The sequence below is a fragment of the Gallinula chloropus genome (genome assembly GCF_964237585.1).
Source record: "Gallinula chloropus genome assembly, chromosome: 1".
Lineage (NCBI taxonomy): Eukaryota > Metazoa > Chordata > Aves > Gruiformes > Rallidae > Gallinula > Gallinula chloropus.
In genome coordinates, this window is record NC_140085.1 from 91,254,056 (window position 1) to 91,280,507 (window position 26,452).

General features: G+C 48.2%; 3 protein-coding genes across 3 annotated transcripts; 1 reads left to right on the forward strand and 2 right to left on the reverse strand.

The window, feature by feature from the left end:
* Positions 1 to 152: 152 nt before the first annotated feature.
* TAF13 (TATA-box binding protein associated factor 13) lies at positions 153 to 2,435 on the reverse strand. The gene is made up of 4 exons (XM_084275841.1): positions 2,395 to 2,435; positions 2,122 to 2,200; positions 1,514 to 1,611; positions 153 to 792 (listed from the first exon to the last, which is right to left on the reverse strand). The coding sequence occupies exons 1-4, from the start codon at positions 2,419 to 2,421 to the stop codon at positions 622 to 624; spliced, it is 375 nt and encodes a 124-aa protein (XP_084131967.1). The 5' UTR covers positions 2,422 to 2,435; the 3' UTR covers positions 153 to 621.
* A 5,990-nt stretch (positions 2,436 to 8,425) lies between these two features.
* GTPBP8 (GTP binding protein 8) lies at positions 8,426 to 12,033 on the reverse strand (the record flags this gene model as incomplete). Its single annotated transcript, XM_084268966.1, has 7 exons — positions 8,426 to 8,520; positions 9,140 to 9,266; positions 9,673 to 9,791; positions 10,209 to 10,308; positions 10,600 to 10,730; positions 11,202 to 11,300; positions 11,755 to 12,033. The coding sequence occupies 6 exons, from the start codon at positions 12,031 to 12,033 to the stop codon at positions 9,182 to 9,184; spliced, it is 813 nt and encodes a 270-aa protein (XP_084125092.1). The 3' UTR covers positions 8,426 to 8,520; positions 9,140 to 9,181.
* A 10,078-nt stretch (positions 12,034 to 22,111) lies between these two features.
* LOC311201350 (cell surface glycoprotein CD200 receptor 1-B-like) lies at positions 22,112 to 26,155 on the forward strand (the record flags this gene model as incomplete). Its single annotated transcript, XM_084275729.1, has 5 exons — positions 22,112 to 22,160; positions 23,343 to 23,648; positions 24,316 to 24,567; positions 25,191 to 25,297; positions 26,090 to 26,155. 5 exons carry the CDS (start codon positions 22,112 to 22,114, stop codon positions 26,153 to 26,155), a joined length of 780 nt encoding a protein of 259 aa, XP_084131855.1.
* Positions 26,156 to 26,452: the final 297 nt, after the last annotated feature.

Consider the following 26,452-nt stretch of genomic DNA (forward strand, 5'->3'; position numbering starts at 1 on the left):
AAAGGCTGTAAGTACAAGTAAATCTGGCATAGGTTAACTTCAGTTTCCACCCCAAAAGCTGCACCCACTAGGACAGAATTTTAAAAAGTGCTAATAGCATCGCGTTATGCACCTTAATTAACTGCTCTAAGTTCAGTTGTGAGGAGTAGGCATAAGCTTAAAATGGTTTATTCAGAAAGCTTATACATAGCAAAGAGCAGAACTTGTGTAGCAGTCTGGCATTGAAGCCTGTGTCCAGTTAACTGAGTTTTTTTTTCTAGTTTCCTGTTACAGGAACACCCTGGGCTAGCTGAAACAGTTGCAGGGAATCATCCATTAGTCTTCTAGACCCAATTCAACACAGTCCTACTTCAAACTGATTTCCTGCCATGAGAAAAAAAAAAACTTTTAGAGCTCCTCTCACGAGATTCTGGGGAAGTGGTATAAAAATTCCTAAGTCCAAAATGCACGCTCAGCCAGCCTTCAGCTGCTTGCATGCTTCTCAGAGAAGGCTAGGAGCGAGAGCAGACAGCCCAGCAGCGGTCTCCATCCTGAACAACCCCTCCAAACAACGCACATGACACCCCTTCCTTTTCGGCAGCAGGTGCCCAGACAACCCCCCAGCGCAGCCTGGGCGCAGGATCAGGACCCGTAGTTGGCTTCGTCGAAGGCTTTTCTGGCTCGTTTCAGCTCTTCGTTCATCGTGAGGAGGTCTTTCACCCTGGCAAACTTCCGGGGGTCCTTGCGGATTAGAAAGACAATGTCCTCCACCTGTACACGACCCTGCCGCCCAATTGACATGGCCTTGTGTGTCTGTTGGAGGAAAAGAGGAAAGTCAGGAGGTTTCCTTTGCCTCCTGATTTCTTTAAAGCTCTCGTTTTCACTCTATCTCCTGCCATTTTATAATCAAAAAAATAAGCACTTGCAGGGTCTGGGCACAAGAGAACTTCCCTGTAACTCATGTGCAAGTACCTGCATCATGAGACAGTTGAGAGGGCCTTGCCTCATCAAAGCAAACCTTTGCAAAGAAAGGGGACCCAAACAGCGGGAATAACCTGTTAAAAAAGACCCCTAAAAACCTAAAACTTTCAGACAATACCCCAGTGCCTGGGCTTCTGGCCCTAGAAACTTATATTTCTTCTGTAGTGCAGAACTACATTCCCATCCATGTAAAGACAAAAGGAGTACACAAAACATCAACAGGCTGTCAAAGCTGAGTCTTGCCCTGTCAGCTACACATACAGCGATGTCACAGTGAGCCCCAAGGTCAGAGGTGTATTCCCCCCATCACTGATACTAATGTAACTGCTACTTAAGGACTTCAGATGTCTTCAGACAGTTCTACAGCTATGTGGATCAGGATGGATGGATTTTGCCTTAATCTTGGAAGAGTGAAAGCTAAGTTTAGCTTTGTCCTTTGACCATCAGAATTTTGGGTCTGGGATAATGCAGTACTTGAATCAGAGGCGTTAGCCTTCAGAAGACCCAAGTCTTCACAAGGATATTCTGACCATGCTGCCTAGAGTTGACTTACCATTTCTGTGATAAACTCTATTACCAGGTCCTCAAGAATGTCCACTGATTCTGTGTAAGGGTTCTGGTCATCCCCAAATCCATACATCATGCATCTTACTGTGGAAAGAAACAGTGTGAGGATCCTTCCACCCATTCAGTGCTGTCAGCAGCATGCAGCTAGTTAAGAGCTCGCCAGCCTACGTGGTCACACATCATGCACCAAGATGGCATGGCGTGTCTGTTGGGCAGGACAATTCTTCAGCAAACACTGGGGAGATAGGGGGGTAGTCAGAAGCCAGCAAGAGCTCTAGTGCTGTATATACACAAGGGAGTGCCTGATGACAGACTCTCTATGTGCTTAGCTACCAAACACTGACCACAGACTGACAGCACAGCTGACTTTAGATAAAGTTAGGGTCAGAAGATACAGCGGCAGCTATCGTTTCGGGGGGTCTACACAACAGCTTTCTGCTCTCACAGCCGGGGCACCGGATGAGAGCCGCTGGTTTTGAGCCCTGGCGCTCCGCAGCTGCCTCAGGAGCTTCCCCGCCCTGCAGAGCCGCGGGGAGCCGGGCGGCGAGCAGCCCGCCAGCGCTGGGCAGAGCTTTCTGGCCCGGCTCGACTCACGTTCTTTGGAGAACAGCCTCTTCCTCTTGCCTTGCCCGCCGTCCAGGCCCCCGCCGGCGTCTTCAGCGTCTTCTTCAAACTAGACGGGAACAGCGGAGGAGAAGCCGCCGTCAGCGCCCGGGGCGGCAGGACTCCCTTCCCCTTCCCCTTCCCTTCCCCGCCAGCCGCGGCTCGGGGCGGGGCCGCCTCCCTCCCCGCGGTACCCCAGGGCTGCCCGGTCACAGCGGGGACGTGAGCGGAGCGCTCCGTCCAGCGCTCCCGGCCGCTACTCACCGGCGCATCCTCCTCCTCATCAGCCATGGCCGCCAGACCCCGCAGACACTTCCGGGCGGGCGGAAGAGCTTCCGCTTCCCCCGCCCCGCCCGGCCGAGGCGGCGGGGGGTGGGGCTGGGCCCTGGCCTCGGCCCGCTGGCGGCTCCCAGCTCAGCGGGGCCGCTGCCGCTGCCCGGCCCTCGCCTCAGAGAGCAGCCCCGCTGCCCCGCCTCACTGCCCGCTCGCCTCCGGAGCCCCGTCCCTGCAGAGCGAAGCCAGCAGCTTGCTTGCACCGCCCCTGGGGAACGTTTCGTCCCTGTCCCCGCTTCCTACGTGCTGCTCTTTCGTGTTGGACCGAACCCCATCTCCCAGCACGCCGGCTTGACACCCCGAGCGTGAGGGTGCTCCGAGGATGCTCCCGTTAAGGGGCTGCCAGCCTTCCTGAGCTCTTTTTGCCCATCAGCCACCTTCCGTGGGATCCCATGTAGTCATTCCCCGAGTAAGCTGAACTGCAGGATCTTTCGTAGCCCTCCTCAGGGTCTGCAACTCCCACCACATCACTGCCACCATGGCCAAATTGATTACCGTGCCCCCAGGGAGCTCCTCCTTTGTTAGTGAGCAGAACAGCTGTGTCACCCCTGGCTGACCTATCCAATACCTGTATCAGGAAGCTGTTCTGATGCCCCATGGAAATCCCGGCTGCTTGTGTCTCAGTGTGCTGCCCCTCCCGTAGTTGTCCCAAGGGATGTTAAAGCCACCCATGAGAATCAGTCTTGATCCAGTTAGTCAAACTGCTTAAGAAAAAGAAGTCTTCCTCAGTTCATCATCTTGGGTGGTCTATAACGCACTCCCACCACACTGTCACCTTTACTGGCCACTCCTCTCATCCCAAAGCTTGTGAAGAAGCACATTTATCCTTGCAAGACATAATTATGGAACAGCCAGTGTGAGATTCTATGATTCTATGAGAGCAACTTCCCCTTTGCTTTTGGTTGGCAGCTTGTTTGTGACTTGAAGCAGAGTTCCTGTGCACTCGTAGTATGTTGGGTAAAAATCCCTGTATTTTGCAAACATGAAAACCAGTGGATGTGCTGTATCAAACCTCAAAACTCATTTCAATTTCTGACTTTGATTTTAGGAAAAACTGTGTTAGGGCTTCACATAGAAGTCAGTGGGCCTTTTTTTTTTTTCCTGGTACTGATAATTGAAAGATTGCAGCTTGCTTCATGACAGGGTTTTAAGGAGAAAGGATCTCATGTGAACTCTGGAATTTCCCTTTCAGATCATCTGTGGTTTGGGAAAGAACATACAAACCTTTGCTAAGGTCTGGTCAGGAGACAGTGAAGATGAAACTTAATATGTGACAGGAGATAGGACAAGGGGAAATGGCACAAAGCTGCACCAGGGCAGGTTCAGAAAAGGGTAGATGAGGTACTTAGGGATATGGTTTAGTACAGGATGGGAATGGTTGGACTTGATGATCTTAAAGGTCTTTTCCAACCTTGTAATTCTGTGATTCTTTAAGATCCTGGTGCAGTTACAGCACAAGTTTCCTTGCCCCATCAGGAGAACGCTCTGTGGTAGTAAATGTCCTTTTACTTTGTGTGAATTCTAATTTCTTAGGACTTTATAGCTCTTAAATCATTAAAAAAAAAGTAAACTTGTGTTTTTTCTTCTTGCTGGCATTGGTACATGTTTTTACAGCATGCTGAGGTTTTAAACATGGGCTAAGTAAATATATGGAGAAAAGGGCAGCTCATTGCATTGCGTGCATGTGGAACCAATTTGACTTAGCCAGGACAAATGACTGGGTTTGAGTCTCGCCTGGGTTTTCAGCATGATTAGCAGCAAGTCCTTCCTCCTGGTGAGCACAGAACATGCATCCTTGCTTGGCAGGTAGTTTGAATGGGAGCACTGTGAACAGAGAGCGTTTGCTTTCTAACACGGTAAATTCTTCTAGACCAATAAACTTAAGATCATGCCTTTAATAATAAATAACATGCAGGAAGGGGAATGGACTCAGGGTTTGGGTTTTTTTTCCAGGTAATGGATGGCTCTAAGAGCTGTATGGAAAGAGCAAAAAGATGGTGAGCAAAACTGTCAGCAGTTGTAAAGAAAGGGAATTAAGATACTCTTGCTGTTCTTGGTGGTGAGGGTAGAAATGGAAAAAGAAAATACATTCTTCATGAGCTCTGGAGTTTAGGGGGTTTCCTGGCTCCCAGTACTTCACAGGCTGAAGCACAATTGAATACCAAATGACTTGTAAACAGAGGGTAATCGGCAGTTTCCCATGGCTGCAACTTTGAAATTAAGCTTCATTGCCAGGGTGGCGGTCACTCTTTCACCCAAAGCAGGTGACCACTACTGTGTATGCTGCTTGCTTCCTGCTGTAACTGAGTGTTCCATGTAGGAGCCTGCACAGGCACCTGGAAGTCCTCACTGCAGCAGTCCCTCACCCTCAGGGCCAAACGCAGCTCAAAATGACTTACTCTAAGCCCAAAAACAAGTGCAATGAGGCTCATAAATCCTCTTTTCCTTTCTATGGAACACTTGGCTTCCGCCAACATCTAAATAAACTTTTCTTCTATTTTTTTTCCTTTTTTTTTTATGAGGAATGGTTCATGCTGTTAGCCTGGACTAGGGAAAAAAAAACAAATGGGAGGATGGGCAAACAAAGGAAATGGACACAGATCAGTTGCTTAAGTAAAGCAAGATCTTTTCAGCGAGGTTACAGAAGAGGGGCCTACGCACCATGTCACTTAACTTGTATTTGTGCTTAAGTTCCCACCTGGAGCTGCAAGAACTGTGGTTGTTTGTAATTTAACAATTAAGGCTTGGACAAGATTCACCTTCATCAGCTTGGACACCTGTTAGTGTTTCTTCATGTCTTAAAGAACTTCTAACATTGACATGTTTTAATACTGTAAAAAAAAAAGTTTGTTACTTTTATTGCCCTGGACAACCTTGTGTAGATCCAGGCCTGGAAGCTGGTGGCCCTGACTGTGGCAGGGGGGTTGGAACTCTATGATTCTTGGGGTTCCTTCCAACCCACACCATTCTATGATTGCATTATTTTTAAGTTGCTTAATGTACTCTTAATATTGTTGGTGGAGTTCTTAGACCTACTCCTGTAAAGTACTAGGTTTAGAATATATGTCTTAGTTATGCTTTGGGAGTCATGCTGGGGAGGGAATAAGAAAACATGTTTTTATTAGAATAGTCTTTAAAAATTGTCCAAAACTATTCCTTTGTCCCAAAGGTTGTGGATACTTTGGCCACCTGAACCCTGGCAGCTGTGAGCCAAAGCTGTCAGCAGTACCCTCTGACAGCGTGCAAACCATCATCATGCTTGGTGTATTTAGATCTACCTGCCATCTCTCTCGAGGTTTGCAAGGGTTCATTACTGTTCTTTGTTTGCTCCATCATCAGTTCTAGAATTTCCAAAATGCCTCTCACAATTAGGGGCTGAGTACCAGGCTTCCCATGCCTGTTTTTTGGGAAGGAAAAGAATCTCTCGTACTTCTGAACTGGACAATAGCTCACATCCTTCAGAAACTGTTTGGAGCAGGTAAGCTAGTTTTTCTCAGGCTTGAGAAATAAAAGTTTCTTGTGGCTTTGTCAGGTTTTGCCTTAAGAAAAAGTTTTTATCTTAAAAAGTCACATTCCACCTCCAGTAGGAGGCTCACCCTTCTGGTGTAGTAACGGCCTGTCCAGTTCCATCTGAACACAGCTTTTCCTCTAGGAAGCTCAAGAGGAAGAAGGAAAAGCTCCAGCTGAGTTGCAGACACTGGAGAAACAAAAACATGCCAGAGAGCAGGGTTAGAGTCATGGTGAAGCACTTGAGGACCCCAGGGAATGAATTCACAAGACCTGAGCATGAGTACTGCGCCTTTCGGTGTCTGAGCCTGAACAGCCTTCCCTGAGGGAGCTCGGGGCTGGAGCCACCCCAAGGCCCCACACCCTCTGCCTTTGTCCTTGCTTGTGCAAAAAAAGGCTACCATTTCTTCACAAAATAGAGAATTGTATTATAGCTGGGGTAAGCAGGCACTGAAGTGATCTCAGGCATGAGCAGGATTAGCCAGAGATACAGCCTGAAAACATGAGCTGCTGCTAAAATTCCCCTTCCTCTCTTGCCAGACACCCTGGCCCTTGAGGTGGCAGTCAGGATCTTGCTTCCTGCAGGCAGCCACCCCACTTAATGCAAAACGAACTGCCAGTATCCAGCCCTTGGCCTGTTCTGTTTGGCACCTAGAATTTATTTCATACTGTATCAAAGAGCTGCTACCACGTACTAGTCCTGAGTGCAGCAGGAAAGCAGTGCTGAGCCCAAGGAGCAAGACTTTACACAAGAGTGAAAGGCAGCAGCACAGAAACAACCTTCAGAGCCCCAGTAAACCAGACCTCCTTCTGCCTCAGTGTGTCGCCTCTCCCTGTAAATGCCTCAGGCTACATCTGAACCGTCCCACTGCTTAAAAAAGCCTCTGCTTTTAAAAATTACCCAAGAAACCTGTTTAGGTTACTTCATTAATAGAATAATTGACATAGTAGCTAGTCAACACCCCTTCTAAAATGCGTTCTACCCTATTGTGACTCTAGGGGACCATTGCCAGAGCAAGGTGAAAATACTGGCTTTGTCATGCCTGGGTTATGTCACTCGCCACAGCACACTCCTTAAGAACCTGGCAAGGAAGCTTCCTAGCATGTCAGGCGCCTGTTGACCCAAAGCATGCTCCTACATTTACATTCTAAGTGAAGGCTTGATTTTATTTCCTGTCTTACCTGCCACAGGGGCACTGATTCTTGCATGTAACAAACTGGTGTGTTCTCCTGGGGGTGGCTGAGCAGAAGGCAAGAGTTGTTCTGGTAACTGAAGCATTTGTGAACAAAGATGTTTTGGCCAACAGAGCAGCAAACCCAGGTAAAGGCAGAGGCAGAGCTGGCTCTTCAGACCAAGACTGTACCTACCCTTTTGAGTACAGCTGTAAGTGCATGGATGGCATAGTGCCACATGGCCTCTGCTAAGGACACCTCAAGTCGACTGTACACACACACACAAGGATCATGGGATCCAGTTTACTGTCTGCTGCCATTCCAAACAATTTTTTTATACAGATGGATTTACCAGATACACTTAATGTATTCAAGTGATGAACAGATGACTTCCCAGCACTGCAAGGCGTTTTGTTCTGAGCAGGGACTAACACCAAAACAACATGGGGTTTTTTTTTTACATACACAAGCTTTGTCTCAGCAGATCTTCAGTCAAGGCAGAGGCCCTGAAGTGACAGCTTTGACAAGCTTGACCCTTTCTGAAGGTCCTGGTTTTAAGATACTAAGAAAAGGTTATTCCTGCAGTGTTCACTTGCACATGTTCCAGCTGTCCAAATACACTGCACTTCCCCCTAGGATCCAGCATTCTTTGGGCTGGTTGCTCTGGAGCATTTCGGGATTACAGGTAAAATATTAGAGAAATACAGGTTTGGTCTCTGCTAAGGTGTGGAAAGTAGAGATCAGTACCACATTCCTCACCCCTGCCACTTTTCACATGTATCCTGAAAACAGACCTTGCCTCACGTCTTGTTGGGAGAGTTACAAGAAATTCCATAATGAAAGGAAACACTACAAATGCCACCTTTTCCCTCTCAGGGTGGTTCACAAGAGAACTGCCCTTTCCTGAGGTGTAAACTCTGACGTTTGGCAGCGTTAAGTCCAAGTGCCATGATGTAGGCACTCAACAGCTCCCGTACCACTGCTGCTACCGACAGCAGTCCTTCTGTATGGCTCCATAGCTTGTAACTGGGCAGCTTCCAGTGCTCTCAGCCAGGTCTGGCTGCTGGGGGGGGCAGTTCTGTGAGCTGCTATGGTGACCCTCAAGAGTGCAGGGTATCAGCGCTGTGCTTCAGCTGCCAGGGCAGAAGAGGTGCAGACAGTGGAACGATGCGCCTCGTCTCTGGTGATTCACCCTGGTGCAGCCACAGAGCCTACGCTGGGTTTACAACAGAAGGGGGATGCAGCACTGACAGCAGATAAAAGTGCAGAAGAGGAGTTCCCCTGGTTGTCAGTCTTTTATTTCACTGCATTTCCAGCCAAAAGGGATGAAGAGCTAGACCCCTTGTCCTTTCCTTCACCCACCTGGGACAGGAACACCTATCAAACACACGATGCAGGAGCGTTAGGAGAGTAAAATACAGGCGTCTTGAATGCACCTTCACAGACAGCATGCTGGCTGTTGCCATGCCAGATTGCCTGAGAGCAGGCAGTTCCACAAGTGCCAGTTTTTGGGCCCCACTACGTAAGCTGAGAGAGGCAAACCTCTGTGTGTCATTCAGCTGGGCAGATACAGTTTGCTTAATGTTAGGGCTACAGTTCTTTTCTGCACCAAATGCCTTTTTATTAGCAAGATTACCAGGCTGTCTCTAGTATCCTAAATACAGGGGAGCTTAGGTTTGCAGTGGCAGCTTTCTGAACACAGCTGGAATGAAAGAAGTCGTCTATTAAAACTTAGCTTCTCTTTAAAAGTTCTCTGTTTTTTTCTCTCTAGCATGTACACTTTATATCATCATGTACACTTTATAAATCAGTTTTTAAATAATCTGGATTAGTTCACAGTGCAACCTTCCCGAATGGAAGAATTTATTAAGCAAAAAGCTTAGCCTTACAAATACTCATTTATACCAAAAGGTAAACAAGTTAATTAAAAAATAAAATAAAATTTCTAGTACCTTGGCTCCTTTACAACAAAATTCCAGACCTCTGGTTTTCATACCTTCTGTTCTGGATGAGCCAAGCAAATCAGGAGCTGGACTGTTCAGCTGGCCTCTACAGCAGGCAGGTTTCCAGTAACATGGGCTACGAAACACCTTAGCAAGTGAACCCCTGAAAACTCCAGAGAACTGTGGAAACAAAGGCAGGGATGTTCAGCACCAGGTGCTGCCGGGTCTTGGAGCGACAGAAGCAAACCCAGCCCCCAGCTGCGTTCTGTTACACCTCCCGCAGCGCGGTATGGCCTCGGGAAGGGGAAGCACTTCCGCTGCGTAACCAAACTGCTACGGCCTGCAGGGAGACTGCTGCCTCCCTTGCAGAGAGGCCAAGGGAAGAGCAGCCTCGAAAAAGGAACTCTGCTTCCTCGCAGAGGAGGGGTATGAAGGAAAGGGGGGCCTCTCCCAGCAGCAGCCCACCCTCCCTCCTTGGGACACAAAGAAGCATCGCCCTTAAGAGCGGACAGACCCACTTTGGCTAGTTCACCCTACTGCAAATCAGCACCTGAAAGGAAATGGCTGCAAGGGAGAGGAGCTTTACCTGACCAGGAATAGCTGAGGCAAGCATCCCTGAGTTTTCTCCTTTATGAACTCCTGGATGTGCAGCACATTCTTTAACAACAACCCCTTGGAAGCCCGGTCAATTTTCGTTAACACCATCTGTGTGGATCCAGAAAAGCAGGCTTAGAAGATGAAAGGAACATTATTCTGCTGGTGGTAGCCTGGACCACCTGTGAAAGTCCCAGACCATCTTGCAAGGCAGGCTGAAAGCCCTGGCTCACATCTAGGGGGGAAAAGGGCTGCCCAAAGCGCTTCTATAGCCTGCATAAGGAATGAGTCTTTTCAAGCTCCTCAAGCTGAGCACTGAAAAAAAGTGTCCGATTGATAAAAACAAGAAAAAAATCCCTTAAATCCCACTTGCCCCCCTCAACATGTTTGAGGCCTATTTTATTAACAGTAAGGGGAGGGATGCGTTACTACTTAGGTAGGACAATTTACATAAGCTCACATAGAGAGTACACACCCACACAGAGTATTTGTAACTTCTAGCCAACACAAGAATGAAGCGTTACCTACCACATAAGGAATTCCAAACTCTTCCAGCATCTCTACTGCAATATGGTCTGTTTTCTGGAGTCCCACTACACCATCAACTAATAGAAAAGTCCTCTTCAAGCTGCCAGAAATACAAGAAACAATAATCATCAGCATTACCCCATCATCACAGATATGGGGATATAAGAGCCAGAAAAGGTCATACATGGGAGCTGAGAGCACCTCAGCACCTCCATCTTTACTGTTTTTGTCTAACCATGAATGAGTAACATTATAGAGGACCCCAGGGAAATGACACAAGAACTAACCAGTATTACCACTGGAAGCAGCAACCCCTCCTGCATTTTTTCACCTGATTGCATGACACTGTACGTAGGTGTCTGCTCTTTGGAGGTACAGTTAAGTCCCTTACTTGTGCCGCTCCTGCAGATAGGCCTCCACCATCTCCACAAAGTCTTGCGGGGCACGGTACCCGTACCCTGGCATATCCACCAGAGTAAAGTACTTCCCTACTTTGAAGAAATTCATCTTCTTGGTGTGGCCCTGGGGAGAGGATGAATGAAGGGGTTGTTTTAAGCAATGGACTAGGAGATGCCCTTGCAAAACACCTCTGTGCAATACTTGCCCCTCCCTGAGAACGCTTGAAGCTGCCTAACCTTCCACCCCTGCAGCAATCCTACACGGCTCTAGCCTTAAAAAAGACTAAAAATACCCTCACAAGTCTCTGTGCTTGGTTCTTCCCAACAAGCTTTACAGTAATGTCTGCGCAGCTTGTACGACTCTTCTGTCAGGCACGTGTGCCAGCCCTGGCCGAGGAGCTAAGCTGGGCTCAGCACCTTCTCCTTGGCTAGTGCAAGCCTGCACCAGCCGTGAGCTGCTGGCCTCACTGCTGGCACACTCTCCTGCCACTTCAGGCTACCGAGAACGTTTTTCCCTTCTCAGCCCTCTCCTCTGGGCTGGCACCAGCTCCTGACCAAGAAGGACAAAGGGAGGGAGGGTAAAAACGTCACTTACGGGAGTTTTTGACACTCTGACCTCCACTTCTGGAGACAGAGAAAACAAGGCTCGAATTAAGGACGACTTCCCCACATTGCTTCGGCCGATGAAGCACACCTGCAGCAGGACAGGCAGAGAGACCATTTAGTATTTCCGCACCGATCTGCCTCCCCTCAACCAACGTGCCCGGGCACGGGTACCCCCTCCTGCCGTCGTCAGTCCCGGCCATTCGCCAGCCTTTGCTGCCGATGCCTGGGCGCGGCGATGCCCCGAGGCACCGGCCGCTTCGATGGGACCATCACGCCCACGGGCTGCACTACGGGGCGGGGGGCAACAAACAACGGGTAATTAGGAGACGCATTAATAACCGCGTTGCGCAGCGCTCAGACACTGCCCTGCTCTCCCCTGAGCTACGCGACCACCGCCGGCCCCGTTTAACCCCGGCAGCTCAGCCCGGGCGCGGGGGCGCGGCGGGGCTGCCCCGGCACGGCCGCGGCCTCCGGCTGAAGGGCGAGGGGCGGGGGGACGGGACCCGCCGCAGGGGGGGCACGGGGACCGGGCTCGGCCTGACCTCGGGCAGGGCCGGCGGCGGGACATGGTCCATGCGGACGGCGGAGCTGACGTAGTCGATGACATGGCCGCGGCCGGACCTGAAGAGCCCCTCTGCGTGCTGCAGGGCGGCCAGGCTGGGCTGGAAGAGGCGGAACCGCGTCGTGTCGAAGCCGGGAGCCAGGTGACGCTCCAGCCTCTGCAGCGGGAACACGACGGCGGTAAGGCGGTTCCGCTCCAGCCGCAGCACTTGGGACAGGGCGGCCAGCGGCGCCGCCACCCCGGCCCGCGGCAGCTGCATCCCGGCGGCGGGCGACGCGGGCCCGGCCCAGCCCCGGAAGGCGGCGGGCGCAGGACAAAGCGGGCCCGGCTGCCCCCTCGCGGCCGCGGACGGTCACGTCCGGTCCCGGCCGCAAAGCGCCCACCCCGGTCGGTCCCCGGGAGAGCGGGAAGCTTTCCTTCCCTGCGGGGCTTGTTTTGCTGTTGCTTTAAGGGCGAGAACCGGGCCGTGGCGCGTTGCCGCGCCGACGTTTGGCCGCGAAGCCCCGGTGGTCCTCAGTCCCTCTGCGGTAAGCACCGGCTTTCCGAAAGCTGCTCTGATGTTCAGCCACACGCCCAGGCAAGGCCGAGGGCCCTAGGGAGCGTCCTAGTGATCCAGGGGGCTTGCTAGCAAGGTGCTTGCAAAGGGGGGCTTGCTAACAGGATGAACTGCCATAGTGGTTGTCAGAGGTGACCCTGCATGAACAGTGTCTCCTTTGAACAACTCGTTTCTAGTGTAGTTAGTCTCCAGCGATCAGTGTTCTTGAGATAATTTAAAGGGGACCCAGGACTGATAAGGAGGAAGCATCCCAAGGACGGTGGTGCCTGGGATAGATGAGAAAGGAAACAGCCCAAGGATAACTGTGCCCATCTGGAACAATCCCAACTACACATGTGTCAGGGGGAGGAGGTGAAAAGTTCAACCCAATGAAGACTTCAAGCCTTCATCGCTGAGACCCCTGAGGACCACCACCAGGAGCCGGTGCGCGGGTGCGATTGGGAGGAGTTCATGGAAATGATGTTCTGGGACTAATTTTAATACGAAGCGGGACAGGTTGTGCATTTGTACAGGTGTGTTGTGAAATGCCATGAGGATGTCACATCCTACTGTATGTAGTTCAGGTGAATTGCCGTGTTTGGTGTGCACGTCTGTGGTGGGGTGATCCCCTGTGCACCCGGCAATGAATAAACATACCTTCTCTGTAATGCTTCCTGAGTTGTGAAGTCAGTTTAAGTGCATCACTAGGAAGGGCAAGAGCCCCATTTTACTCCTGCAGTCGCATCCCTCCGTTTAAAACCATGTAACTCTGGCCAGCCTAATGCAGATTTTACAGGCAGGAAGGGCCACTAGGAGATGACACAGGCTGTACCTTACTTGCCTTGTGTTGAGCTCAGTTATGAAGCTATAGGGAGGGAACTTCTATCCCCCTAGGAAAGGCCAGCCAGCACACTACACATTTCTCAGAGATAGTTCCCTGTCTTTTGATAAGCACCTGCTGAAATGCATAAACTGCTCTGATGTGTGGTCAGTGAAAGCATAGGAGTGGTGGTGGTGGAGCCTGTGTTCTACCTTAGCCCTGTAGATTAAGTCCTCTTAAAATCTGGTTTGTTTTGCAGCAAGACAGAGCTCGAATGCACACAGTTCAGGGCAGGCCACTGTCACTGGCTGCGAGATGCATGCCTAGAAAAGCACTCCCAAATAAATCTAAGACCATTATTTCATTCCAAACCAGTTAGAAACCCACAGAGCAGGCCTCTGTCCTATCGCACCCAGTGGTGCAAACAGCCACAGGTAAATGCAGGAGAAAAAAACCCCAAAAGAATAGAAACGTCAAGAAATACTTCAGGAACACTGTGGGTTTAGGTTTGTTGGATTTTTTTTGGTGATAATACAGCAACCTAATTTAACTGCAGTCAGAGGTGGAACTGTGCCCTGGTTTCTGTTGGGAGAGAGCACCAGTGCACCATGTGCCCCAATGCCATCAAGATGTGAAGGGGCAGAACCTGCCTGTGTTTCTGTGTTTCTCCAGCAGCTGGAGACACCACTACACTCCCACTGAGAAAGAGGTACTGGCAACACAGGAAGGGGTTGGAGGACAGCTGACCCAAACTGGCTAAAGGGATATTCCATAATGTATGACATCATGCTCAGTATGTAACTGGGGAGTTGGTCAGGAGGTGGGGAAGTTCAGGAACCAGCTGAGCATCAGTTCCAGGTGAGAAATTATGCTTATTTTGTATATTTTGTTATTATCATCTTCCTTTTCTGTCCTATTAAACTGCCTTTATTTCAACCCACGAATTTTGACTTTTTCTTTCTGATGCTCTCCCCCATTCCACCGAGGGGTGGGGGTGGGGGGGTGGAAAACAAACCAACAAACAACTGTGTGGTTGTGTTAGCTGCCTGCTGGGTTAAACCACGACAATCTATTATGAGAAAAACCATACTGGCCAGAGATGATGCTCATAACTGCTCCAGTAAGCAGGTTTCCACATTTTATGCTGAACTGCAACATGCAAAACACAGCTTGTGCTCTCAGGTATTCTTGCCTCACCATCCCCAGCAGCTAACTGCTGCTGGCAGCAGACCTGCCTGCTTGAAATTGCTCTACAGTAGTTACCTTTAACAGGCACATGGTCTCCATCATGTTATTCCCAGAACAGCTGGTCATGGACTGGCAAAGCAGCAGAAAAACTGACTGGCCCATTTAACAGTATGTCTTTGGGTGGGATGATGTGAACTGAGGTGCCCAGTTCCCAAGCTAGTGCCCTAGCTGCTAATTGTCTCCCTTTCTGAAGTCACAGTACCTACACAGGCAACAGGAAGAAATTAAAATGGCACAGGAGCTTCTGCACACTTCTAATTCTAGCAAAGGGCTAGATAAAGAAGAGCATCTCACATCTAAAACCTGCAGATGAGAACTCTGCATTTCAGTGGAAGGAAGGTGTTCAGGGGTTTGCTTTTCTCCCTGGACCAAAGTGCAGTCTAGGCTCTCTGCGGGCAGCCCATATGGAAACTGAAAATGGCAGGGCCCTGTAGACTGAGCTGGTAAAATATCAATATTTAAGCCTGCTTTATGCCTTTGTGACTCTGCTTTCTGTTGTGTGCATGTTGCCAAACGCTGGGTGCTCAGGCTACAATTGCCTATGTGGCAGCAGATGTCTCTGTTCAGTTGTGGGTTACATAGTTGGGATGTTAGGGAACGGCTACAAAGAAGAATTTAGTCCACATTAGAAACTCTGACAATCATTTCTCCAGAGTATGACACTGACCTAAATCCCAAAGAATGGTCGGGAGCGTGGAGCTGGAAGGAAGCAGTGACACCAGTTGTCACATCTGGTCTGATCTTGTCTGTCCCAGCATCACACAACAGGTCAAATCATGATTCACTTCAGATACCTCTTGAGAAGCGTCGCTGTGAAACCAGCTGGAGACAGAGTTCTCTGAGAGCGGTGAGGGCTCCTTCTGAGGGTCCTGTGGGCCAAAGCCAGATGGGGTTTTTTTAGCTGGCAAAGCAGCAGTTTTTGAGCTTCATTTCCAAGAAGAACCAAGACCAAACACTGTCACCAGGAAGCATGCCAGAAACGACACAGCATGCTTCCACCAAACTTTCTGCTTTTTTTTTTTTGGTGACATTAACAGCACTACTGATTGTGTCCAAGTCTGTGCTTTCTCCTAAAACACAGCCTGTTCCTTCCACTTGGAAGGTGGTTTAGGAATTTGAGTTACTAAAATAGACAGTTTTAAGGCTAAATTGCTTGTTTAAGAAACTCTGCATTTTCCTCTGTGCAAGTGTGGGGGGCTCAGGGAGAGGGAAGTGTCTTTGCTCAAGAAGGAATTCAAAGCCACAGACCTCTCAAGGGTTGGACATTCTGAGAAAAAACCTAAAAGTTAAAAAAAAATTTAAATAATCCTTAGTGGGAAAGTCTTTTAAAACTTCTTCAGCAAAGCAATGGAAGAGAGAGGCATTATTGTTCATGCTGCAGCCAACTCTGCAAGTCCTAGCTGAAGAGTTTCCAGTGGCTTCACAGAACTGAAATTCTCTTTTTGAGACTCATCTCAAATTTGGTCAATCCCTTCCATTTGCACATAGCCTGACCTCTGCTGCAGCGTTTGTTTTTGCACTTCAGCTTTTGATGAGAGGCAAAGAGTGTAAGACAGAATTACTCCATCCATTTTCTCAGAGTTGGCCTCAGTCATTAGCACAGGAAACAGTGCTGTGAATTTGCAGAACAGGAGGAAATTCTGTGTCTTAAGGGCGCTAAATCAGTTAGAAACCCTCTGAATCTGGGCTGAAAAAAATAGAAGTGGTGCCAGTAACACTGACTGGTGAGGACACCAACAAATGGAAAAGCTCTGCATGATCCATGCAGGTGGAATGGACAACCATGCAATCTGTTTTGAGATAAACTTTGTTTTCTTAGCACTGGTTGCTATGGCCACGACCAGGACCATGGTAGCAGCATGGAATCATAGAATCTTTAAGGTTGCACAAGACCTCTAAGGTCATCAAGTCCAACTGTCTGTCCAATACCACCATGTCAACTAAACCATGTCCTGGGGTACCATGTCTACACATGTTTTGAACACTTCCAGCAATGGTGACTCCACCACCTCTCTGGGCAGCCTGTTCCAATAACAGACCAAATAGGTCCCAGGCTAATCTTCTCTTTATTGTTCCAATTTTAGTCTATGTGCTGCTGAAGGAAGCACAAGCGATCTTGAAATAAAGGATTTGGTAAAGAAGGAGGACAGTGTCATGTGTTTCCTCCCCAGACTTGCTCTGCCTCATGTCACACAGTAATTTTATTGCAGAGACATTTAGAGTACCAGACAAAGCTTTGTCAGGACACTTCTGTACTGCACATCCTTAACCAGGTTTATCAGCAAACTCCTGACTTCACACAGTCCATATCTGTGCTGGACCAGTGCATTGGCATAACAAATAAATAAAAAAAGGCTCACACAATATAATCCCTGCTACAGATTTCCAAGCAAAGAACCAGCTTATGCAAGATCCTAGTGTTGTGGGGCCGAGATCCCACAGCATACCTTTGTTTTGTTTCCAATAGCCAGCTAGAGATGTAATCTGATTACCTCATGGGTTTGAGATTGCCCCTTTTAGCATACCAAATTTTTTGTGGGCATAGCATCCAAAGGCCAACACAATTCAGGGGCAGTGGTAGCTTGTGCAGGCCACAGTTCTAAGTCTTCTGTTGTAAGAACTGCTGGGGATGGTCTCGTTCTGTCCCTTGCAGATCTACAGCCTGTTTGGTCAGATTACAATATTCTCTAATGGTCCCAAAAGCATTTCTGATCCAGGCAAAGTGTTTATTTGATAATTTATAAGTTGTCTAATAGCTTCAGCAAATGCCCTCTCTCAGCTCCCAGAAGGAAACGCCCTAGTTCACAAATTACAAACGCTCCACTTGAAAATCAACCAAAACTTGGAACATCAGTACTAGAAAGCAACGGTGAACAGCCCTCTAAGCAAACTGGTTTGCTCTGAAAGTGATACAGTCAGTCATTCAAAAACCCCTCAGCTTTTCAAGGTGAGTGTTGTTGCTGGCTTTGACCAGGAGATGGTGAGGAAAGCGCAGCTAGAGCTTGGGCCCTGACGAAAGCCTCTCAGAGGGACTGCGCTGCTGCAGCGTGATGCCAGTGCTTGCAAAACTCTGCTCTCCCAGGGGCTGAGACACTAATAACCATTGAGCAACGACCTAGCAGCAAGCTCTGAAGCACCCAAGAATAGCCAAAACCAGCCTTTAGTATGTCAGCAACTGGGGGAGGGGAGTGGGAAGAGGGGGGATGGGGGTGCTAGGTCCCCCTGCTAGAGGCATGATGTACATACGGAGCTGATTACCAGGTCTTTTGCAGAATGGCTAAAACAAAAAAAGAAGGTAGCAAGCAAGAAGCAACACAAAGGAAACAGGATATCATGCAGTTGTTCATGGTACTCTACGACTTCAACAAAAACAGGGTCTCAAAACACAAAAGTCTTCTGAGCTGAGCAGGAAACAACCCAACACCAAAGGACACTTAAAACGAGCTCCAGAGCTGTGCTGGGGGTGGATGGAGAGCAGCCAGGTCCAGCAGCTCTGTTGCTGCATCAGCTCCCTGCAGCACAATAGTGGTGCTCCTGCCACGACATCAGTGTGCTGTTCTGGCTAGCAGCAGACTCAAGAGTTTGGGCTTCCAGAAATAAAACACACTGCTCAACCCTCCCCTCACCAAACTGCCTGTATACAACACTTCTGCTCTTCACAGTCACGCAGTAAGTTGCTGTGCTGTGACCAGACAGTAACCCAAAGACTCAAAACCCAAAAGGCTGACTGAAGAAATACAAGCAGGATATTCAGATAGCACCTTCGCTATGGCAGAGCAAGAGGAATCTGTAGCAACCCCCTCCCCCCCAACAAAAACCCTAAAACATTAGGCCTCACCCCAAAGATAACTGGACCACATGCTGTAAGGAGTTCTCCCTGTTCATTTATCAGGAGTTTTCCTATCTTAGTTTCTACCCTAGAACCTTCCAGGTGTCTGGGTGCTTTGCTCCTGATTAAACCCCAAGTGATGAGGGCCTTGAAAGCTGATTTTCATGACTTGCACCCTTACTTCTTGCTGCGTCTGCCATTTAGTGCTAAGCTGTGTCACCCACAGATTCTACCGCTGAACCTGGTGCCTGTCGCTCTGCAGCGGTCTGAATGTGAGCTTTGCATCTCGGACCTGCCTCTGAAGATGAGAAATGGTTGTTGCACGTAACCGCCAAACCACACAGAGCTGAAGCAGAAGGTGCAGGTAGCTGCCTGAAATTGCTTGAGAAAGTGACTTTTGGAAAGCATAACTGCAGCAGCAAGAGCCAGCAGCAATGGCAATTTCATGGTATTGCTGCTGTTGGCTTTTCTGCATACAAGAACTAAGAACACAGGCAGCTTAACTTTCTTTTTGAACTTAGCCAGTCTCCTGGCTTCAGCCAGGACAGAGTTAATTTTCACCAGAAGCCAGGACCGGACACAGCCAGACCAGGTGACCTGAACTAGCCAACGGGGTATTACATACCATAGGATGGCTGGTTGGCTCTGGCAATACAAGAAAGTCTCCCTTCCTCACCTCAGCTGTGGAGAAACTGTTCTGGAAGGTCCAGTCACTGGAAGATCCATAGGAATAGGAATATATATCCTATTCCTCATCTGTACAAACCAGTATCTCCGCTATTAGGAGTAAGCGTTCTTCTGGTCAAGAGAGAGGATATAGAAGGTAGACACCACAAGGCACCCTGTGGTTTTACCTTTGTGGTCATGGAGGGAGCATGAGGAAATGAGATGAAAAACCTACCTCCACCCTAGAGGCATGAGTACATGAGCTGCAAGGTGAAACAGTCATAAAGGGGGATTCTTACAGGAAAAAATGCTGCTCGAGTTTCAAGTGGGCAGCTCCCCAGACTGAATAGAAGGACTGATTGCATTTATGAAGGGAACACTAAGTCATTTTTGCAAAAAGTAAGGAATATGATGACCAAGATTAGAAGGCTCCTGCCTCCAGCTAGGTGGAGAAAAGGAACAGCAAAGTTTATTAGACTGTGTGGATTCAATGGTCTGGCATATCAGATCCACAGGAGTGTAAGGCACAGTACACACCAGCTTGGGGCACTCATAAAGCACCTGAGTTCTGGTGAGGAACAGGGGGTGGTTACAGCAATGGGAGCAGAGCAACTGGCAGCACAGAATCAAACCCATCCAGGCTGCCCAGCTAGAGAAGTTGTTTTTAAAAGTATGTCATGCAGATACCCATGTATCCAAGAGTTGGGGCACTGAGGAACATTGGAAAAACCAGGAGGTGGATCAGGCTGCTCAGATCAAAGCAGCTCAGGTGGTTTTGGACTGCCAACGTAAGGGTCAGTTATTTACAGCTCTGTGGGTCCCCGGCGTCTCAGGCCATCAGGGAAGGGATGCAACAGAGAAAGTCTTGTGATGGAGGTGTGGACTTGGATGCTATTGCACAAGTTATTAGTGACTGAAAAACATGTCCTGCAATCCCAGCCAAGTGGGTTAAAGCCTCTCTAGTCTGGAGGATGATGGCTGAAATGTAAGTAAGGGGAATCCTGGTAGGTGATGTCCTACTTCCACAAGCCTGCCATGGCAAGCCCTATGTGCTTACAATGGTGGGAGCAACCACCAGACGGCTGGAAACACATCCTGTGTCCCATGCCACCGCCTGGAACAGTGTCCTGGGCCTTGAGAAGCAAGTCCTGTGGTGACACAGCACCCCAGAAAGAACTGACTCAGACAAAACACCCTGACAGACACCTGGGCACGGAGTGGGTGTATCACAGCCCCAGCTGTGCACCAGCCCCCGTGAAAGTCCAATGGTACAATGGGTTGCTAAAGACTACACTGAGACCAATGGGTGGTGGGACCCTCAAACTTTGGGGTAGACCCTTAGCAAAGGCCACCTGGTTAGTTAACACCGGGGGGGTCAACCAAGTGAGCTGTCCCTGCCCAATCAAAACTTCCACATACCGTAGAAGGGGATGAAGTCCCCATAGTGTTCATGAAGAATATGCTGAGGAAGACAGTCCTGGCTAGCCCTGCTTCAGGGAAGCACAAACCCAACCACAGGTTTGCTTTTGCTTAAGGACCTGGGTGCGCTTGGTGGGTGATGTGGAAGGATGGGGAAGTCTGATGTGTACCTCAAGAGGACTTGATTTTGGGTGTGAATAGCCAAGAAATTAAATTGTATTAGGTTAATTGCTAAATAGCCCTGCCATTATATGTCATCACCACCTCAATTGCTATATTCAGTATCAATGGTATTGCAGTAAGACTCACCCAAATTAATGAAGGATGAACTGTGATGAAACTGTGCAAACTGCAGTGATGATGTAACTAGAACTGGCTTCAGCAACTGGTACCCAGCAACTTCCTCATAATCAGTATCTTCAACCAACAGGTTGTAGGAATGGGCTGTGCCAGATACACCAGCCTGGAGCTCCAGATGCAGCATGCAACAGTCCATCAGCACACACCATCTCTACCATCTCTCCTGCCCTGAGAGACTGTTATGGCAGATGGAGCCCACAGTCATGGATCAAATGAACTCAATGGACACTTTAGAGGAATGGCCCACAGACTAAAGGAATGATACCTGCATGTCTAGATATATACCTCAAAGACAGGAAAAGGGGTGGCAATATTGAGACGTGCAGAATCTGGGCATGACATAGATGGTACAGAATAAGGGGTAGATGACACCATGGTTTTGCCTGCCAGTGGTTCCCTCCATTTGTGGGTGTCATCTGACCACAGAACAGAAAGCATTCCAGGCGTATTTCAGCACAGCCGTGGAAATGTATAAAGCTGCTGTGACAGTAGCAGTGGGGGAACAATTCAGTTCTTAGAGCAGACAAATACTCACCAACTCAGACCAGCTTGGTGACTTCTAAGTTTGGGGAGGCTAACATTTTTCTGATAAAAATAAATTCAGTGCATTAATTTCCAGGGAGGTTCACCTTACATCTAGGGCAGCTGTCTTTGCTGGTATAAGACATCAGTCTTAATCACATGGGAAAATGGACAGCATTGGCTTGGGGAAGTATCTTTAAGGACCTTTAAGAGACTTTTCTGGCTCTAAACCAAACCCCACAGCTTACCACTGGAATGACCTTCAGTGTACATATGGGGGAAATAAAGCACCAGAACAGTTTGAAAAACAAACCAGTGGTGCAAAAAAAACCAACCTTGGCCTAACTGTCAGCAGGTGTATCAGAAAGTGGAGCTGCAGGATAAACACACAATGTGCTTACCTACATTTCCCCCCTGCAGAGAAGTGATTGCCAGTGCCTAGTAAAGCAAAGGTCTTGGCCTGTTAGGTACATGGTGAAGGTCAGAGTGGGGAGGAAGAGGAACTTTTCTAAGAGGCTTTTTGGAATATGTTGAGCGTCCTGTAAGTGGTAAGCTAAGAATATCCTTGCCCCAGTTTCAAATGATAAAATTCTTACTGCAAGATCAGAACCAGAAAAGAAATATCCCACTGCTTGGACTTCATGCAAGTTCTCCTATAGTTTGTCTTCCCACAGTAACACTATACCGAAGGCCAGTGGTCAGAAAGCAGATATCAATACCACTTCCTCTGTGTTCATCAGTTCTCAGTACAAGAAGCTCTGGGATAGGAAGAAGAACCACCTCTTCGTAGCTGCACTGCGGGGCCCACAGGAGCACAGTGCCTCTGGCTGCTGAGGATCAGAGGCAGGGGAAGGTGGGAAGCTCACAGCAAGCTGGATCATTCAAGAAACTCACGACCAACAAATGAATGAGCTACTTTGAAAGTTCTCAGGAAGACCATGTACATCAACGCTCTGCTCATCATCACTGCAGTCACAGGAGCTACAGGTACTTCCAACGGTACTTTGGTACCAACTTTCTGTTAAGGGCAGAGGAGGAAAAGGGGACATATCAGAGCAATGTTCAACTCTGAGAATGAAAAAATCTAGGGGAAGAGATCTTTGCAAATTGCTGAAGGGAATTTTTAATGCAGAACCAGTAACCTGCAAATGAAAACGTTTCTAGCTGCAGCTAGGTCTTTTCAGTTGCCAAGCAATAAGAAGTTGAACTTGGGCTTTTCAGTGATTTGATGAAAACTGCTAATGATTTTCTTTAAGTTTGGTATTTTTCATGATAATTAACAGCTTTATTAAAAACATATTAGATGGGATTTTTTCTGATCAGTCCGAGAATCCTATCAAGCTTTACTCTAGGGTATCTGTGACTCGTCCTGACAAATGAAATATACTGAGACTTTAGAACACTAGAGGAAAGATTTAATATGACTAAGTTAATCAGTCAAATACTTAGAAAAGTTTATTAAAAATGTGCAATCTTAAAACACAGCTACAACCATACTCCTCCTGACATTAATTATGAAAGCTCTTCTTTGTTTTTCTTGTTTATTTGTGTTAGGACCGATGAGGCCAGGTCACAAGGCAGCGATATTGAGTCTGTCAGGGACCTACAGATCTAATAGAAAACAGGAATATGTTTTCTTTCCAGTTAAACATCATCCTCCTACTATTTCATCTGACACTGCTATAATCAGGGAAATCGGTTGATATAAACTTTGGAGTGGCAGGACAGAGACTGTCACCTGTGCTTGACCTGAATAGGAGGGCAGCTTATATCCAGCACAAAAGTGGGGTGAATGCCTTAAAACTTTTGTTTTTCTGCTGTACTGGGCAGTGACGCTGAGAGAAAAGCAATCTGAGAGATCTTCCAATATAGATGGGCTCTGCAGCTCATTCAGGTGCTGCTTCCCATTCACGTTCTTAATCCACTGCCCTAGGGATAGGGCATTACAGAGGGTGGTGGAGAAAACAAGGACCATTATATGGAACACAGCCATGAACTGGGTGATCTATTCCTACCTAAGAAAAGAGACAAGATCTTGGGCTGGCACAGACACAGCCTCATACTGCCATTTTGTGGACATTTCTCTGAAGCACAGGCCAGCACTCCAAGGCTATGGGAGACATTCCTGGGCACCTTCTCACACGTCTCTTTCTCCTTTCTCTCCTTCAGGGAACACGAGACTGACAGCAATGGTAGGTGACAACTTCGTACTCACCTGCTCTCCCCAGTCAAGTATAACCATGCTAACGTGGACAATAAGACCCGAGGTTGGAGGACCCTGCACCTTGGGATACAGGGCAGATCACAACCAGACACACACAAACTGCACTGACAGCGTGAACTGGAAATTCAGCCCCAATCAAAATCCTGTCCTTGAGATACAGCAAGTAGGAACAGCCCATGAAGGAAATTATACCTGTGAAACAGTAGTAACAGACGGGAGTTTCGTGGCCACGTACTACCTGACTGTGCTGGGTAAGGGGCTCCTTCCTTCTTTTACAGATCTCCAAAGGACCGTGACTGGGCCTGTGCACACAAAGCTCCTCTCCCCATACACCGGGGCAAGTGTGCAGTGAGAAGAGGAGGTTTCTTGCCAGGATAAACTGTCATGCACTTTGATAGCAGCGCTGTGTCTCCTTTTCCACTGTCTAGTTGGAAACAACAGGTGTGAAGCAAATTCCAGTACACTAAAATAGGATTCTACACATGCATCCAGTTACCCCGTAGAACCCATTGTCGCTATACTACCTGAAGAGAGCTAAAGCACTTGACAGTAACTCTTCCATGTGCTGATATCAAACAAGGGATGTTCTTATCCAGACAGTAGGAATAGATAAAAACAGCCATGTGTACAATGGCTGCTTAGAACAAAAGTCGAATTCATCCTCTACTTGGGTAATTCCCTACTGCAATGTCCAGGGAAACCTCCTCTAATGGTACAAGGCTGTGGCAGCTCACCCAAATGGAGCAGAGTTGTCCAACGTGGTAAAAGAGGCACTTTGGCCCCTGCTGCTGTAATGGGCTGGCACCTCCACCCTTACTCTTCTCTTTGTTCTGTGTTCAGTTTGAGTAGAGAACAAGGACTTCCGATCCCAACTGTGGCAAACTAACTCCCTGTATCTCCCTTCCTGATTCCTTGCAGCCCGACCCACGCTGACCCTGTACTGCGATGGCCAGGGGAACCCTGTGTGCAAGGCAGCGGCAGGGAAGCCGGCTGCTCAGCTCTTGTGGGAACCAGGCGGCGACTTCACCCTCGCGGAGGAAGGCCATGGCGACGGGACAGTGACTGTTGTCAGCAAGCTCACAGCACGTAGTGCCAATGGGACTAACAACACCTGTGTTGTGTTCCACCCAGCTGGGAACCAGACCAGGTCCATAGCCTGCCATCCCTCAAGTAAGCTGCTCTTTGTGCGTTCGGTGTTCAAAACACTGTTTAGCCCTCTGTTCATGCACTAAGACAAATATCAGTGGCACTGGTGGAATTGCAGCTGGGCTGAAGTATCCAGTTAGAAATTTGTCAGGAGAGGGAAGGATAGGAAAAAAGTGGTGTAAAATTGCAGTGTCCTCTGTGAAATTCTAGGAAAGGAGACGGCTGTCATGGTCTTACACTGTCTGGGCTAAGTGGAATGGCAGGATTATTCAGAAGTTCATGTCACACAAAGATATCGATGTGTGATTGTGTTGTTATCCAGTGGTGCCACTGGGTTACACATAGGTTGTGACAGGAAGACTGAAAGCCACCTCACAGTTCCCAAAGACTGGCTGGTAGGTGAATGATGCTTTGGGTGGTGAAGTTGAAGAGGTTGCTGGGAAGTTGTGTGCAACCATATGTACTTCACCGAAGTAATCCACTGGAAGACAATCAGAGCTGTAATTCCTAGTTCTGTATTCCAACTAATGTAGCTCACCCTCCAAAGTACAACACAAAGACAGCATTGTCTAGAAGATGCCTTCCTGACAGAGGGACAGGGTAAACAGCCTGAGACGCACCTAAAATACCAACTGTTTTCTCTTTAGAGATTTTTATGTGGTATCTTCACTGCATCATCAGCCTTGGTAGCCTTCTGGGCCTCCTTTTCCTGCTTGGTGTTCTTCATCTCTACATCTTTTGTGATAGCAGGTATGTATGGGGCATGATACACACACAAACCCCTTTGGCCAGTCCTGGGGAAGTTTAAAAGGGCTTCTGGTACCATGTCATGTCATGTGCAGTCACCTCAGCCTGTCACAAACATGCCAGATCAGCACACGTTCATGGAGGTTGCTCTGAGGCCTATAAAACCACAGCCGTGGCAGAGGGGGAGGGAGTCCATACCTGAAGTTAGGGACCTTTTTTCTGCTGCCATACTTTTCAGGAGCAAAAATACAAAGGGAGAGGTTATCTTTTTCTACCCAGTTGAGGAATCCAAGCAAAGATATCCAGGCTGTGAAGATAAAGAGGCAGCTAAATATCTTTCTGAGCTTGGAGTCAGACTTCTGTTCCAGTTTGACCTGCTCAAAGGAAGCCAGGGAAGAAAGGGCCAACGCAGACGTGCAGGAAGTACTGCATGAGAACAGAACAGGTCTGCTGTTGTAACTGCTCAGGGGTCTGGCAACTTGGTCGATTTCTCTGAGCTAGCCTATCTGCACAATTGCTGCCCCGAATCACAGTATGAACACCACAGAGGCAGAACTAATCACTGCGTTCAAGTCACTTGAGCTCCACGCTTTGCCAGGGCTCTTGGCAGTTTGGTGCTGACTGAAGCATGGCCAGCTCTGGTCATGTTCATGTGAGTTACAGACATAAATCCTTATGTTCTTTTGTTTCTCTACCAAATAAAGGGGAGGGATTCCATTCTTACATTCCTAGATCCCAAAATGACATTCCCAAAGCAGCCTTGTCCACACATTTACAATATTGGTGTCTTGTTTCCTAGAACAATGAGAAACTTGTACAAGCCAAGGCATCTTCCATCATCAGAGCTGTCTGTGCCTATTTCTAGTTCAGCGCCTGAGCAGAGATGAAGGAAACCTCCAGTATGCCTCACTCAGTGGTGGGACATGCAGCTGAGACTCACTAGTACCACAACATTCTGGAGAAAGAAGCAACCATCTGCAATGCAGCCAGTGTTAACTGTGAAGAAACACGGCAAGTAGGGCAGATCCTACTTGATGCTTCCCAACTCTGTCTTCTGTCGTCTCTCTATGGCAACTCTAGATGCTGTTGTTATTCATTAAAGTATCAATCTTCTTTTCATAAAACCAAATCTAATTTATATGCTATAGGACATTAATAAATG